This window comes from Petaurus breviceps, unplaced genomic scaffold (assembly GCF_028583685.1).
Source record: "Petaurus breviceps papuanus isolate PSGF00001 unplaced genomic scaffold, PetGlider_PUasm1.0 151, whole genome shotgun sequence".
In the NCBI taxonomy this organism is placed as follows: domain Eukaryota; kingdom Metazoa; phylum Chordata; class Mammalia; order Diprotodontia; family Petauridae; genus Petaurus; species Petaurus breviceps.
The window spans coordinates 16,976,185-16,993,156 of NW_027185712.1; the positions used below are offsets into that span (position 1 = coordinate 16,976,185).

The 16,972-nt window shown below is 39.9% G+C and overlaps 1 protein-coding gene across 3 annotated transcripts in view; it reads left to right on the plus strand.

Annotated features, from left to right (window-relative positions):
- Positions 1-563: 563 nt before the first annotated feature.
- The window catches only part of PLEKHG4B (pleckstrin homology and RhoGEF domain containing G4B), a 210,556-nt gene continuing 194,147 nt past the window's right edge, over positions 564-16,972 (plus strand). For 2 of the 3 annotated variants that reach the window (XM_069075981.1, XM_069075982.1), the window contains exon 1: positions 564-1,776. In XM_069075981.1, the coding sequence (XP_068932082.1) occupies positions 1,720-1,776 (57 nt within the window). In that variant the 5' untranslated portion in view covers positions 564-1,719. The remainder of the gene's footprint in view (positions 1,777-16,972) is intronic. The other variant, XM_069075984.1, reaches the window with a different exon arrangement.

The window sequence follows — 16,972 nt, forward strand, 5'->3', positions numbered from 1 at the left end:
CTCCAGTACTGTTGTAAAGAAGAGCTGGGGGGTGGGGGAGTAGGGCAGGCAGCTAGGTGGTGAGGTGAACAGAGCACCAGCCCTGGAGTCAGGAGGACCTCAGTTCAAATGTGACCTCAGACACTTGATACTTACTAGAAGAGGAGGAAGAAAAGGAGGAGGAGTTGGACATTACTGAAAATCAACTAAACAACCAAAATCAGGCTAAATGCAAATCTTTATGTTGACTATTGTTGAGCCTAATAGGATAAAAAAAAGCAAAAATTCATGCAGATTAAGAGGATTAAGAATTTTAATCTTAATTTTTTTTTAAATCCATACAACTATACTATCTCTCCCATTCATTCCCTTTTCTCCATTCACACAACCAATCGCCTGAGTTCAGGCTGTCAATCAACTCACCAGAGAGAAGCATAACAGTTTCCTAATTGGTGATTCTGACTCCAATTTCTTCACTCTAAATCCTTTACCTAGTTCCTAGGATGAAAGTTTTAATGTGTTGCTCCCATCACAGGCATCCCTTCCCCTTAGAAACTTCACTTGCTCTCATTTACCTATAAATAAAGTACAAAACTCCTTAGCTTGGAATCCTAAACCACATGCCACTCATCTCTTCTGGGCTTAGTGCATCTAACCAAGGAGTCTCTTAGTATTTGTTGAAATGAATTTCCATTATTTAGAAAGATTGTTGTGGAAGATTCGGGTTGTCTTGGGAGGCCTGGGTTGTCTCTGATTGGAGGTCACCAGAAACGTTGAGAGACTACTTTGGAGGAATTTGTAGCAGGATCTTACATAGGGTTACAGTTTCTGAGCTGTCAGGGAGCTTAGAGGACTTCTGGTCCAACTCCCTTATTTTACAGTTGAAGAAGAATGATTTTCTTATTCAGGCATAGGATAGTTTGATTAGTTGTATCTAGGGTCTTTTTTGACTGAAGTTCCTAAATTCAGTTTCTTATGGGGGTTTTCTCTCTGTTTATAAAGGAGCAGTCTTTCAAATCTAAATAGAGAAAGGGAAATCCTGTTGATCCTCTTCTGCTTTACCTTTTACTGTAAATTTCAAATCTCCTTAAAATACAGGTGCTCCTTAAACTCGGGCTAAGGAATCTATATTCAACTGTAGCTGTTCTCATGTTACCAAAGGCATCATTCCTCATTGCCTGCGGGATCCCTCTAATCAGCATATCAGGGCTATTGCAAATCTACTAATGTGTTAAGCCAACTTTTGGAGCAATTGTCCTTTGATATGGAAAGGAGATTGTAATTTCATCTTGGAAAGAACTTTGCTGTATTTTTATTTCCCCCCATCCCAGCGTAAAATGAGAGAAGAAGAACCCTTGGCTCCCTGAGGGGCAGTGAGAATAGCTTTGTTTGGTGGTTGAGCGGGAAGGTCTCTGTTCTGTGCGGATGGAGGAAGTTACATCAGCCTGCATAATTAAGCAGCTGGAGAGCCTTTAGCCCGTGAGGCTCAGGAGGTGGGAGCTCTCGTTTTCTCACGGTCTAACAAGTGGGCGACTTTCTAAGTGCAGCCTGAGACTTCCCCTAAGAAATGTAGCACGGGACAGACCGCGGGCTAAAGCGGAGATCTATGAGGGCGGCAGGGAAGTGTCAGATGAAATTTTTCAGGGTACCGGGGACTTCTGCACAGTGTGGGCTCTCTTGACAAAGTGGATTTTATGGAAACATTTTTGACATTGAGATTGGAACAAAGGCAGTGCCAACATGAATCCCAGAGCCCCTGCTCCCAAGACCCGAGGTGATAACTATTTGAGCATAAAGGTATGTTGGGATTACAGAAAGTGCCACATTCGTGGGCAGTCTCCGATGCAGATGGAGAGACACCTTTAGTTACCTTCTTCCTCTGTTAATTCGTGGGAGGAGGAAGCATTGACATTTTTGATAACTTCTTTGGTTTGATTCTTTGACATCGAGCCGGTTTAGAAAATTCAAGCCTGGCAACTCATAAATATTTAAAAGAAATGGAACTCAAAAGCTTTGCCTTTCAAGGGATATTCAGACCCTCAGGATCTGAGCAGGGTATGGGGGACAAAGGGGACATTTAGGAACATTTTGCCTGTACTGTATTTCAGGTTTCCCAAGCCGGGGATTGTAGTGAGCCCTAGTGAGTCTTTAGCCCAAAGCATGTAAAAGGAACCCCATGAACTGTATCGGGCTGGACAAGAAAAGGAATTTGTCGCCTTAAAAATACCGGGCTTGGCTTTGATGTAGGAATGTCTGTTGGCTTAAATAATGGGCATTGCATAGTAAAACGAGATCTTTCCAGCTTCAGATAAACGTGACAAAAGCTGTTTTATATTTCTTCATGCGAATTGCAAAAATGAGTTGATCTGGTCTTTGCTTTTTCCTGTGAAAGCTAAATTAAAGACTGTTTTTCCGGCAGTTAATTACACTTCTGTTGCTCAACAGCAGGTTAACACACATTTAGTCGGTTGCTTCAGGTGCCTAATTAAGAATTAAAGTGTATAATTAAAAAATTAAATGAAGCATGAGTGAAACTTTGTGTATGGTTGTTGGGTGGGTTTTTTTGTTTTTTTTGTTTTTTTAATTTTGAAACATTTGCATTAAATGAGGAGAGTGTGAAAAAAAAGTTGTATATACTAAATGATGACCCTGCTCAGGGGAGATCAGTATCCCCTCCTTCAAGTAAGATTTTAGGGCATATATGAAGGAGTTGAGGTTTTGGATTACAGTGAGATTTGCTTTAGTATAAGATACAGTCACAGAATTTCCAGGCTCTCAAGGACCTTGGAGATCACTTAGTCCAATAACATCATTTAACACATGAGGAAACTGAGTAACCCTGTGTAAAGGAAAGGACTTACCCAAGGGTTACCAAGCTAAATAGTGACCAAGCTGGACCTTGAAGAACCCAAAGCTCCTTGGTCCTGATCTAGGTTTCTTTCCAAGAAACTACTTTGCCTCTCTAGGAAAACATTTTCTTCACAGTGGCATGCACTCAATATTTTATAAGGCATTTAATAGTAGTGGGTTTCGGTCTGTAATGGGATTTTATTCCCTGAATTGGCAGTATGGTTAATGTCAACCCTTATGAAGCTGCTATTTGTTTAAAGGGAACCACCGGGTTACTAACTTCTTTTGTCTACTAAGAAAACATCGACATATTTAGAGCATGTTGTAGGGTCAAGTATCACACCCCTAAAATTGGCATTTGCTTTATATAGGTTAGGACCTAAGCATCCTTATGGAGTAGGAAACAGCAGAGAACCGTGACTTTAGGTTCTATCAAGGTTCTTATGGGTAGGATGGGTTAGGGTTAGGGCATGTAGTTAGCTTGATATTATGTACCACCTCCTTTGAAAGAGTCACAGGATAATAGATTGAGAGTGGACCCCAAAAACCATCCAGTCTCCCTTCCAAGTTTCCTACATTTCCCTTCTCTCAGCCCTCTCCCCACAAAACTGGGATCAGTGAAGTTAACTTGTTCTAGGTTTTTCTCTGTCTGTCTCTCTGACTCTGTCTCTTTCCCTCTCTCTGTTTCTGTCTTTCTCTGTCTCACTCACCCAGTCACTCACACTCACTCTTACTCACTCACACACACACACACTCACTACAGTATGCATCAGAGGTAGGACCTTCAGTTCTAGAGCCTGAGCTCTTTCCTCTGTACAATCAAGGGAGATAAAGTTTAATTTTTGGTGCCACAGTGGTTTTATCTCAATGTTGTCTTATGCCATATATGTTAAACTCCTAAATTTGGGACTGGCAAATGAATTAATATCCTTATGGTTTTTGGTACTCTCAAATGAATACTTTGTTACTTGAATAATATCCAGAAAAATTAAGGCTGAGGAATTGAACTTTTTAGCCTTGAATGCAACCCCAAGCTTAATTAGGAAGTGACCACAGGACAAAATAATTAAATCAAATGTAATAATAGTTTTGATCCTTACCTAACCCTAAATTCATAGACTTTAGAGCATGTTATGTTCATTTTCTTAGTAACCTACACATGTGTATATAAAAACAAAGTATTATTACCTCCATTTAAGAAAAAAAAAAGAATGACTACAGATATATGAGTTGCATCATAAAAATTGCAGCAAACTATTGGTGGCACTAATTAGTGACTGACACCAGCCCACACAAGATATTTTTTTTGTCATTTTCTAATGCCATTGATGATGATGTTGATGATGACAAGGATGATGATAGATTATTCAAGACTTCCATTCTTGTGCTCAGCTCACTCAATCCACAGCCATTCTCTGGAGAAAGAGTAGCTCTTACCTTGGAAATAGTGGAGTTCCTTCTGCCTCAATTAGGTGGAAAGCAGAGAAGCCACATAGAAGAAGAGGAGGAGTTTACAGTCTGGTGCAAGAGAGAAGATAGGTATGCAAATGGACAAAAATATTTATAAATACTATAATAAAGGCATAAATTAAGGAGAGGGACAGAGAGAGACGGCTTAAACGCTGAGCAAAGGGGATCACAAAAGGCTTCATTAAAGAGGTGATATTTGAACTTGAAGGATGAGTAAAATTTCAACAGGTAGAAGTATAGGGAGAGGGTATCTCAAGTAGAGAGAATAATGAAAACAAAGGTGTGGGGTTTTGTTGTTGTTTTTACAATAAAATATGACATACATGTAAAATATATGCAGGGACAATAGTGTGAAATCATATAGTACTTTTAATGATTCCAAGCTGATCTCTGAAAACCCCATCCTTTTGACACCAATATTCTAGCTGTTGTTCAGTCATTTTCAGTTGTGTCTAACTCTTTGTGATTTTCTTGGCAAAGATACTGAAGTATTTTGCCATTTCCTTTCTCCAGCTTATTTTACAGATGAGGAAACTGAGACAAATAAGTTTAAGTGACTTGTTCTTGGTCACAGAACTAGTAAGTATCTGAGGTTGGATTTGAACTCAGGTCTTCCTGACTCCAGTCCTGGCATGCTATCCACTGAGCCACCTAGCTGCCCTAGTATTCTTGTTATATACCACTATAAGTTAAGGGACACCAAAATCTTCAGAGTTAGAAATTACAGGTGACCCAGCAAGAACAGAAACATATAGTGGCTGTAAAAATAGACTTCAGCATGTGATCAATAATGACTTTCACCTAAGAAGTAGCATAAAATACATCTTGTGAAATATTTATCATCAGAAAAGGAGATGAGAAGGTCATATGGCAAGCTCAAGGATATTAGATGAATGGCTCAAGTATTGCTGGCATCCAGGGAATGTTAAAAGAAAAAAGTAAGACCATCATATCAAGTGGTCCCCATATGGAGGATTTACGAAGGACCATGCACAAAAGTCACACAGAATGAAAAGCTGTGGATGAATTGCAGTCTGTACTGTTAGAGGGAGTACCCACATTGATGAGATCACAGATTCAATGAAGAGTCAACTTAGTGATTGTAGAAGTCTAGCAGTGGGAGAAGGATAGACCAGAGACTACAGAGCCTGGCATAGACTAGAATGCTCTATTGAGACTCCCAACCAGAGAATGAAGGCTGCATGGGGGTTGTGGGAAGACAGCCAGGGCATACATTTGAGATCCCAGTGCAATGCCAAAAATGCCAGAAACTCCAGATTAAGCCTGAGAGAGTCTACTCAAAAAGAAAGGAGGCATATTCACCAGGAAGAAGGGTGTAACTTGCTCTCTCCCTAGTTCCATCCTTCTTAATGGTCAAGACTTAAGAGATCCAGATTGACCAGTATTATGAGAGACAGACAGAGAGACACAGAGAGAGAGAGAGAAAGAGAAAGAGAAAATATGAGAACTGGAAAATACACCTCTCCTTAGGAGAGGGTTAGGATATGGTGCACAGTAACAAATAGGGAACATGAAAATATCCCTTTGTAAGTAGCCACAGTAGGAATTTTTCTAGTTATCCTGAGGCTGGCTGAAATGAGCATGTAAACAACTTGTGCTTAGAATGAAAGGGACTATTTCAATGTCCTCCTAATTCTCTGAATTTGCTCATGAAACAATTGGAGGGAGGGGTTTTGTTGGATTTGTGAGCAGGAGACTTAGGCTTTATTGACTCAGTTTCTGGGAGTATAGTTTGCTTTTCAGGCCTGCCTCATGCACACAGTATTGAGGAGTATCAGCTGGCATTGACAACTGAGGGATGAGTGGTTGAGAGGACAAGAGGTCCAAACCCTAACCCATCCATATTGATTATGGCATAAAGATTATGCTTATGAAATGGATAGAGAAACCAGGTGTACCACCTGAAGTAGGCTGTGGCTTACAACAATAAAGACAATTGCAAACTATTTTCCCTTTGTTCTTTTGTTTGGACTATAATGCTACAGTGGCATCACATGACATGTCCCATTCTTCCAAAGGATGCGCTGGTCCTTCTGAATCCATTATTTATATATTTATTTATTTTTTGGAGGGCAATTGGGGTTAAGTGACTTGTCCAAAGTCACACGGCTAGTAAGTGTGCCGAGTGTCTGAGGCCGGATTTGAATCCATTTTGTACCCCTTCATCAACTGGGATATCATTGAACAAAATTCTACCCATGTAGTAAAATTGAATGACAACATTTGGCTTGTCATTACTCTGACACTGGCTGTCACCATAGGACATATATTAGCAGCATCAGCCTCTCGTTTCCCCTTGGTCATCTTCCTTGTCATTAGGATCCTTGCCATCTGGTGAATGGAGGCGCCTCTGCCTCTCAGTCCATAGGCCCTGACCTGTCACACTCTGTTCTGTTTCCCCACGGCTTAGGTTGGCGCTTGCCCTAGCGAAGTTTTGTCTGGCATTGACGTTCTTACTCCTTGGGTTTCTGCTCTTCTGTCTAGGGACAAGCTGTGCTCCTCCATAGATAACTTGTCCTCCTCTCTTGTCTCTAATCTTAAACTCCTCCCTCTCAAGGTCTGTCTCAGCAGCAGATAATGGCTGCTTGGATTTTTAGACCGTCTCATGATACTGAACATCTTCAGTCAACATTTGGAGTAGTTAAAGATTAGAAGAACCAAGAGTGGATTGGAGGAACTGAGCTCAAGATAGGGGAATTGAAACTCAAGTAGCAAAGGTTTCAATGCCAGCACAAAAATCTAGGAATGCAAATAGCAAATGAAATGCAAGGACAGAAAACAAAGCAATGGGAAGACTAGCTGTTCAGATCACAAGATCATAACTGAGGTTCCAGTGGTCATACTTGGTCTAATTGCTTTTAAAGGTCCTGGAAGGAAATGGACTATCTCTTGAAGTCTGACCTTGAAAAGCTAAGCTTCTGAGCTGAAAGTAACTGCTAAACAATCCTTATGTCACCATAACTGTCAATAATCAATGACAGCTTTTGACCCTGGGTAAAGGTTTTCTGCTACAGCTAGGTGGAGTAGGGGATAGAGTTCTGGACCTGGAGTCAGTCAAGAAGACATCTTCCTGAGTACAAATCTGACCCCAGACATGTACTAGTTATGTGGTCCTGGACAAGTCACTTAACCTTGTTTGCCTCAGTTTCCTTATCTATAAAATGAACTGGAGAAAGAAATGGCAAATCACTCCAGTATCTTTACCAAGAAAATCCCAAATGGGGGCCATGAAAAGTCACCTGTGACTGAACAACAACTAGCATACAACAACAACTTCACCTGGTGTTAAGATAAGAGGATTCTAGGGGTGGCTGGGTGGCGCAGTGAGTAGAGTGCAGGCCCTGGAGTCAGGAGGACCTGAGTTCGGTTCCGGCCTGAGACACTTAACACCCACACAAAAATACTAGCCGTGTAACCTTGGGCAAGTTATTTAACCCCAATTGCCCTCCAAAAAAGGCAAAAAAAAAAAAAAGATAAGAGGATTCTAGGACCTTAGAGGTTATCTAATCCAACCCTCTCATTTTACAAATGAGGAAACTGAAACCCTAGAGAAGTGAAATGACTTGTCCAAAGTCATACATGCAGAAAGTAGCTGCTTCAGTTGTACCTATTGTGTCTAGAGGTCCATCATCATATGGGTGGTTCAGAATCTCATATAGAACATATTACTCCAAATGCTCCTGGACTTTGGATGATCTTCATAATCTACTGAGACTAGAAATTTCTCAAATGGTCAGAGGCAAACTCTGAAACCAGCTTCCGGTTCCCTTCCTATGTTACATTGTAAGTGAAATTAAACCAAACCTGTCTTCCTGCTGCTCTGCTCCATTCTGGATGACAGATGCCAATCCTGATGTGACTAACCAGTCATAAGAACTCTGCTTCTCCGACCCATTGCTTAGTACAGGATCCAGAGCACACTTAATTAATTTTTCTTGACTGATTAACTACTTTGCATGACTTTTTTCTTTGCTATTTTCTTTTCTTTTTTTTTTAAAGGCAATTGGGGTTAAGTGACTTGCCCAAGATCACAGGCTAGTTTTTGTGTTAAGTGTCTGAGGCCGTATTTGAACTCAGGACTTCCTGACTCCATGGCCAGTGCTCTATTCACTGTGCCGCATAGCCACCCCTTTCTTTGCTATTTTCAAAACTGAACATAGTTTGTTGCAGCAGGCCAGGAGGTTAACCTGGCTCACAGGAGCTACAGAAGCTAATAAGTGGGCAATTGAGTTCTGGTTCTCAGGACAATCTCCTTGGAGCTGAGAAGTGGTGCTGACTGCTGGACTACTGCAAAGTTTGGGGGAAGCCAAATTAATTTGTGTGGATTGATACAGGACCATCTGACAAGGAAATGCAGGAGAAGTTACCATGTTACTAAATTTTACCAAATTTTGTGAATTACCAAAGTTGGAGTCAATGCAATGAGTTCCAAGAAAGGAAAAGGAAGGGATAAGAGTAAACACGACAGATAAGGAAGAAAATGGGTAGCAACCTATATAGGAACTATAGAATGCCTGTCTTCCAAGAGAAGCTGTTGAATTGAATGAATTCAGGGCTCCTTTGGATTGTAGGTGTGGTGGTTGTCAGAGTTGCTCTGTAACCATTGTTGGTAAGTCATTTCAGTCATGTCCAACTCTTCATGACCCCACTTGGAATTTTCTTGGCAGAGATACTACAATAGTTTGCCAGTTTCTTTTCCAGTCCATTTTACAGATGAGGAACTGAGGCACATGGGATTGTCATTTGCTAAGGGTCACACATCTAGTAAGTGTCTGAGACTAGATTTGAACTCATGAAGATGCATCTTCCTGATTCTAAGCCCAGTGCTCTATCCATTGCACCACCTAGTTGATCCTATATAACCACCGAGATATATTAAAGGACACACAACACTTTGAACTTATACATTGACACCTGACACTATGTTTAAAGTATTTAGGATATTGTAAAAGTGTCTAATACAATTCTATGAAATGACCATTTTCTTGAGCATTATTTCATCCACAGGTCATCAATGTGAGGAAGTAAGCAGAGATGACAAGCCTGGTCTGATAAATGTATGATCTTTAATGCTCTTAGGAAAGAGGGAATTGCTTTCGCTACTAAGCTCTAAACTGAAGAATATGTCTATCACTCCCCTTCTACAAATGACTTTCAGAGAAAGGGCACCTAGAAATGTAAGCTTGGGGGAAGGCTGAGAGAAGTGTCAAGTTTGAAACTATGAAAAGCAAATGAGTTATGAGCTCTGGAGGAAAGAGCCACCCTGCGCAAGGGGATGCTTATGGAATTTGTGTGATTGCAGCTATTAAGGACCACACTGATGGAACCCAGGATAGCTTTGATGCCAATTTCAACACAAAGTAAAGAAACTGAGTTTCATTTCAAGTAAGGGAAGATTGAAGATGGTGAATGAAGATGCTTCTGGTCACAATGAAACAGGCTTTTAGCTGTACAGATATTCCTGAATTGGAATTAGAAATGGGTCTGGAGGGGTGGCTAGGTGGTACCGTGAGTAAAGCGCAGGCCCCGGAGTCAGGAGGACCCAAGTTCGGTCCGGCCTCAGACACTTAACACCCACACAAAAAAACTAGCTGTGTAACCTTGGGCAAGTTTCTTGACCCCAATTGCCCTCCAAAAGGCAAAAAAAAAAAAAATGGGTCGGGAAATCTAGAGATTTACATAAAGACTAAGCTGAAGATGTGAAATCAGGAGGCTGGACTACGTAATCTCTGAGGTCTCTGTCTTCTCTAAATATGTGGTCCTATTGTCTCTATGGGTTTGTACAATTAATGATTCTCTGTTTTTGTACCTATTTGGTTTTATTTTTCTTCTAAGAATAGCTTTTTAACTGCAATTTTCTCTTGGCTGATTTTAGAGAATGCAGGTTCTATGACCACAATATTCAGGGAGCAAGTCCATGTTTCAGCAGAGGTCAGGGAGTAGCTGATAACAATAGGAAAAGAGGGAAGAAACCCCTCTGGGAAAGGACTTTGGAGTTCTAGCAGAAGCTATTTCATATATCCTGGGGGCAGTTTGTCACTGTATCACTTGACTATGCCAAGATTTTAGGATTGTGGTGAACCTCTTGAGTAGCCAAACATTTTCAGTTAGATATCAGAGCTGAGGATCTCTAATACACACACACACACACACACACACACACAAACACACACACTCTCTCTGTCTCCCTCTGTCTCTCCTTCTCTTTCCCTCTCTCTCCCTCTCTTTCCCTCTCTCTCTTTTTCTCTCTCTCCTCTTTCTCCCTCTCTCCCTCTCATATCAACTCACAGAATACAGTCTACCTAATATGTTCCTACCTTTCTCCTGTTCCTGTCAAAGAGCAAAGAAAGATTCTCTTTCTTTTATCTCCTTCCAGCACTTAGCAAAAAGCCTGGCATATAATGAGTGGTTAATAAATGTTTATTAGCAGACTGACTGCTTCAAGTCCCATTATAATTCATTGAACATGCTAATCATAATATATTTTTTGGTGGCTAATCCCATACATAGAGCAGTGGAGCAAGAGCCAGTCTCAAAGCTGGGAGAGCCCAACTTCATTTCCTGTCTCTCTCACCTATTGGCTGGGTTACCCTGGGCAAGTCACTTCCTCTCTCAGTGCTGGTCTCTAAGAACCCAAAGTTTCACAGAAGATGGCAAGTTTCCTTACTCAGGAGTTGCCTATGCTAATAAATTCACAGTCCCTACCAGTCTTGCCTTTCATCCCAAAGAAATTTGGCAAGGATCTAGCTAGTAATGATGATAATGATGTTGATGATGATTAGTATTTATATAACACTATTATTATTCATTTGATCCTCACAGCAATCCTAGGTGCTATTAATAATTATCCCCATTTTATGGATGAGGAAGCTGAGGAAGAGAGAGGCAAAATGACTTTACCAGAGTCACACAGCATGTAAATATCTAAGGCCTGATTTGAACTAGATCTTCCTGACTCTAGGCCCAGTACTGGATCTACTGTACCACCTGTTAGCCTAAGAGGGAAGTAGGGAGATACCTTGGCTATTGCTGTAGACAGAATTAACAAGATAATATATCTAGAGTGAGAAATCTAGCCCAATAATTTTACAGATGAGGAAAGTGAGGCCTAGGGAGGTTGAGACACTTGTCTCAGGTCTCCCTGGTCATAAGCATTAAAAGTAGGATATGAATTCAGGTCCCCTGACTTCAAAACCAGGGTTCTTTCTGCTGACAATGATAGTGGTGACATCTTTGTATTCCTGTGGAAATTTCCCAAGCTAGGTTTCATGCCTTTACGTAGATCTGTATGTATTTTATAGGGTCTCTAGGAACTTTATTGATTGCGACTTTTAAATGGTCTTTTCTTCACATATCATTTACATCTTTATTTTTCAATCAATAATCAATATTTATTGTTTATTTAACATATTAAATGTACTGAATAATGCTTCTTGAATATATCATTTACTAGGCTTATAAGACTATTATTAGTAATATTTCTAATTAATATTACTATTAGTAATCTAATATTACTAATAGTAATAAGCCTATAGGACTTTATGCCCCGTGATAGAAAATTTACCTAAGTGATCATGTATGACTTTTTTTCTCTCTAAGATTCCTATCATATCCATGATGAGGGTAGAATATCTTTTCTTTAGAACAATTAATGAAACTATCTATGGGTCTTTGTAGGCTCTTCGGTATATTATAGAAAGATGTAATTTTGTAGCTTCCAAAAAAAATTCTTTGAGACCTTAAGGGTACCTTTAGAATGAAGGAAGGCCCAAGGAATCTATAATCTATCACTGAAGTAATCTTTTCTAGGTTCAGGATAGCCATGGAGGTCTTTAGACTTCAGGGGACACCTAAAAACCTGGGACTGACTGTTCCATTGTGACTAGCATTTCAGTGAGAAGTAGCTGGAGAGTCTGTGTCCCCTGGGGTTACAAAAATGTCAACCCACATGCCATCGTTCCATTCTGTTTCTATAGCAAAACAGAAAACAAGATTAAATTGTTTTTATTTGTATTGGCTAAAAGAGACTTCCTTCTGAAAGCATGGCCTTTAGGTCAATATTTTATGTGCCCTTTTAAAGGTAAAACAAAATCATTTTACTATTGAGGGTGTGGAAAGCATTCTATTGCTTAAGGGTTCTGATGAATTCTGACTGGGTGTTTTCCTTAAGTGACTGCCTATAGTTCTGGAATCTCATAGGATTTCTATGGCATCTGCTTTTTGCCATGCCTTTTCACAAATACCTACACCACAGAGGACAGTAGTGTCAGTGCTGGCTGCAAAGTGTGCCATTTAATAGACCACAATTTATTAATTGATTGGTAAAATTTAGGGAATAAATTTTTTTCCTAGATCAGCTCAGTCTCTCAGATATTCTGAAACACTTCATGAAACTAACAGGTAGTTCTGAGAATATGTTTATTAACAATGAGATCCTAGAATTTGCATTTTTCAAATTCTGTGCATTATAATGGGCACCATTGCCAACAAAATGGGATAAAATTGAGATGGATAGTGTGACTTTAGGTTACTATGGATGGCCAGACATGAAGAAAGATGCCTTATAAGGTTTTGGGCGAGTATAACTGGAAAACTACCAGGAAAGGATAGGGAGGAGATAGACTGGGGATTTTACTGATATAGGGAACTAAGTTCCTAGCGAGAAACATTCCTTTGCCAGTGCAGGTCTGTGCCTTCTCTGCAACTTAGAGTCTTAGAGGGGCCTAGAGCCCTGAGAAATTCAGTGACTTTCCCAGGGTCACACAGCCAGTATCTGTCAGAAGTGGGACATGAGGAAGTAAACAGGAAGAGCAAGATTTAGGAATTAAGGGGAGAAAGGGTTGGACAAGATTGGATATGTTTTTTGCACCCAGAGCTCCTGATTCGAATATTCATTTCCAGGAGGAAACATCATCTTCATGGATTTTGTCTTCCTTAAAGTCTTGCTATTGCCCCCATGGTGCAGCTAAGTGGCACAATGGTCCTTGAGTCAGGAAGACTCATGAGTTCAAATATGACCTCAGACACTTACTAGTTGTGTGACCCTGGGCAAGTTACTTAACTTGTTTACCTTAGTTTCCTCATCTGTAAAACAAACTGAAGAAGGAAATGGCAAACTACTCAGTATCTTTGCCAGGAAAACCCCAAATGAGGTCATAAAGAATTGGACCCATCTAAAAAACAACTAAACAATAACTTTCTCACCATGGAGGAAGCAGCAGCAACTAGATTCCCAGAGAAGCTACTGCATAGGTAAAGAAGGAAGCACCCTTTGGGGCTGCAGAAGTTCCTTCATGACTTGGTTAGATTTCTGATAGAAGTCAGGGTTGTAAGCTTCCAAACCCCAAGCACACCGAAGTGGCCATAGCCCTTCTAACACCAAAACAGTGACTTGTAGAGGGTTCACAGAAACTACAGACAGGCTGAAACCTGGAATCACCTTCAGTGCTTAGGAGCCTTGTAAGTGAGCAAAAGTTCATAGGAGAGTTCAGTTTAACTAGGGTTAGAGTAAGGGAAGGACCTCCCACAAACCAAAAACGTCAAACTTTTCTATGTGTCTGCTGAAAAGTACTGATGTTGCTTTAATGCATGGCTTCTTATCCTGGGGTCCAAGTACTTTTAAAATATCAATGGATAGATAAGTAGATAGACAAACAGGCAGACAGATAGATAGATAGATAGATGAATGGATAGATAACTATTTCAACATCATTGGTTTCCTTTATAATCCCAAGTATTTAATTTTATGCATTTAGAAATGGTACCCTAAAAAGGCATCCATAGGTTTCATCACACTGCCAAAATGGTTCTTAGTTAAGAACCTTTGCTGTAATGTAACAATAGGGTTTCTATTCCAATATTTCTCTACACTTTTATCACGCAGGTTTGAACTGATATCTATTGTTTTGTCTTGGAATAAAGTGATGAATAGTTTGGCACAATTTATTCCCAAACTATCAAGCAACATTACTTATCAGTATGCCAGAGTAAAGGAATATGAGATTTCAGTTATAACCATACTGGCTTTTTAAAAAATTATTTGCAAGTTTACAGGGGACAGGGAAGGCTTACAAGGGTAACAGTAGGCCACTAAGAACAACCTCACCTGTTAAGTATTTAAATTCTTCAGTGGGGACAAGAACAGAGGAAATGTATATGTATATATACATACACATATCTATACGCACACATGTATATGTAACTTACATCATCATGGTTAACCTTTGTATTGTTCATCTCACAAACGGAAGCAGTGCCTAGCATAAGCAGGTGTTTCCTTTAAAACTAAAATCTGGCTGAACTGATTTTTTTCCTTGGCATCTTATTCTCATTTGTCCTTCTCTGCCTTTATTCCCAGAATGACATGTTTTACTGTCCCCTACAATTGCACACATTTGTTTTGCCTCTTAGTCTCAAACTGTATCATTGAAACAAGGACAAATGAGTAGATAAAAGGAGATTCTGATGACTGCTGCTTTATAATACAGATTGAAATCTGATATAGCTAGTCCACCTTCCCTAGCATTTCTTTTCATTAATTCCCTTGATATTCTGGACCATTTATTCTTCCAAATGAATTTTGTTACTATTTTTTCTAGCTCTATAAAGTAGTTTTTTTGGTAAATTAATTGGTATGGCACTAAATATATAATTTAATTTAGGTAAAATTGTCATTTTTATTATATTAGCTTGACCCAGCCACGAGCAATTGATATTTTTCCAATTAGTTAGATCTGACTTTATTTGTGTGAAAAGTGTTTTGTAGTTATGGTCATATAGGTCCTGGGTTTGTTTTGGCAGGTAGATTCCCAAATATTTTATAATGTCTACAGTAACTTTAAATGGGATTTCTCTTTCTATCTCTTGCTGTTGAATTTCATTGGAAATATATAGGAATGCCGAGGATTTATGTGGGTTTATTTTATTTCCTGCTAAAAGGATATTCTGATAAACCTCAAAGAAGGTGGGATTTTAGTTTGGTTAATCAGAGAATATGGAGATATAATTGAAACTTCAGAAATATTTCTCTTTCCCAAACTTTTCTGAACTCATAAGCAATGCTTTCACTTCAATCCAATTTGCTCATGTACATCTCTGGAGCCTGTAGTCACATCATTTAACAGGGTAGTACCTGAGAGACAGTGCAGTGTCATACTGAGACAGTGATGGCCTTTAAGTCAGTTTCAAATCCTGCCTTATTCACTTAATGACTAGGTGACCCTGGATAAGTCACTTAATCTCACTGAGCCTCAGTTTCCTCACCTCTATAAGGAAGGGGGTTGTATTTAATGACCATCTTTAATCTGTGATCTGGTGCCCCTTTGGTATTAGAACCTTTGAAGAGGTCACATTCTTACAAGGAAAAGGAAAGGTCTTAGTATAAAACTTCAGCCAAGTAATAGTGTAAATGGGCATTCAGCCCTGATGCCTTCTCCACCCAAATATCGGTTAGATAGTATTTTTCAAATACCCAAGAGGACATATGCACAAGTCATACCCACAGAGCAAGCATCCTTTTGAACAGAGGGATGCCAGAGTGAGTTACAAAAGACCAATTCAGGAGGAATGGAACCCAGAACTCCAGAGGATCATTCTAACTATGTTTGGGTTGTTTCCCAAACACCTTCCAATTCCTTCTCTTACAATTTACTGTATTTCATAAGGGTACCACTGGCCTAGTTAATACCACAAAAGTCAATCTATAAATAAATTAATTATCACTTTTGTAGTGTGGGATCAGTACCTGGCACTGCCTGGAATCCATGCCTGTGTATTTTAACATCTCTGCAGTCTTGGAGTCTAAGGATTTTCCCCGTGCCTGCTGATGACAATAAACTTTACAATAATAATAAGTAGTATTTCTATACATTTACCATGTGCCAAGTACTGTTAGGTGCTTTACAAATATTATCTCATTTGACCCTCACAACAATCCTGGGAGATATCATTATATCTATTTTATAGTTGAGGGAACAGGCATACAGAGGTTAAGTGACTTGCACAAGGTGATATAGCAAGTAAGTGTCTGAGATGGGGTTGAAATTAAAGTCTTCCCTTGGGGCGGCTAGGTCATGCAGTGAATAGAACACCAGCTGTAGAGTCAGGAGGACCTGAGTTCAAATATGGCCTCAGACACTTAACACTTACTAGCCATGTGACCTTGGGCAAGTCAACCCCAATTGCCCTGCCTTCCCTCCTCCAAAAAGCAAAAAAAAAAACCCAAAACTAAACAAAAGAAAACAAACAAAAAAAGAAACTAAGGTCTTCCTGACTCCAGGACTTGTGACTGGTTCTTTATCCACTGTACCACTTCAGTTTCCAGTTTCTCCATCTGTAAAACCAAGGAAAAATATAATGAGTTAACAATAGAGATGGCTAGTAATCCCTAATCTAACATGGTACCTCCTCTACCACCACTCATTGGCAACAGGGATGCACAAGCTGACTCAAGGGTTTACAGCAGAACTTGACTATGCCACTTTCTCACCCCAAAGAGCTTCAGAGTTCCAAAGGGCAAGACTCTTGCTGGCACAGCAGTACAGCAGCATTCTGGACCATAGCAGAGTTCATCTAAGAACTGAGGAACAAAAGGAATTCTGGCAGGGGTGTGTGTGTGTGTGTGTGTGTGTGTGTGTGTGTGTGTGTGTGTGTG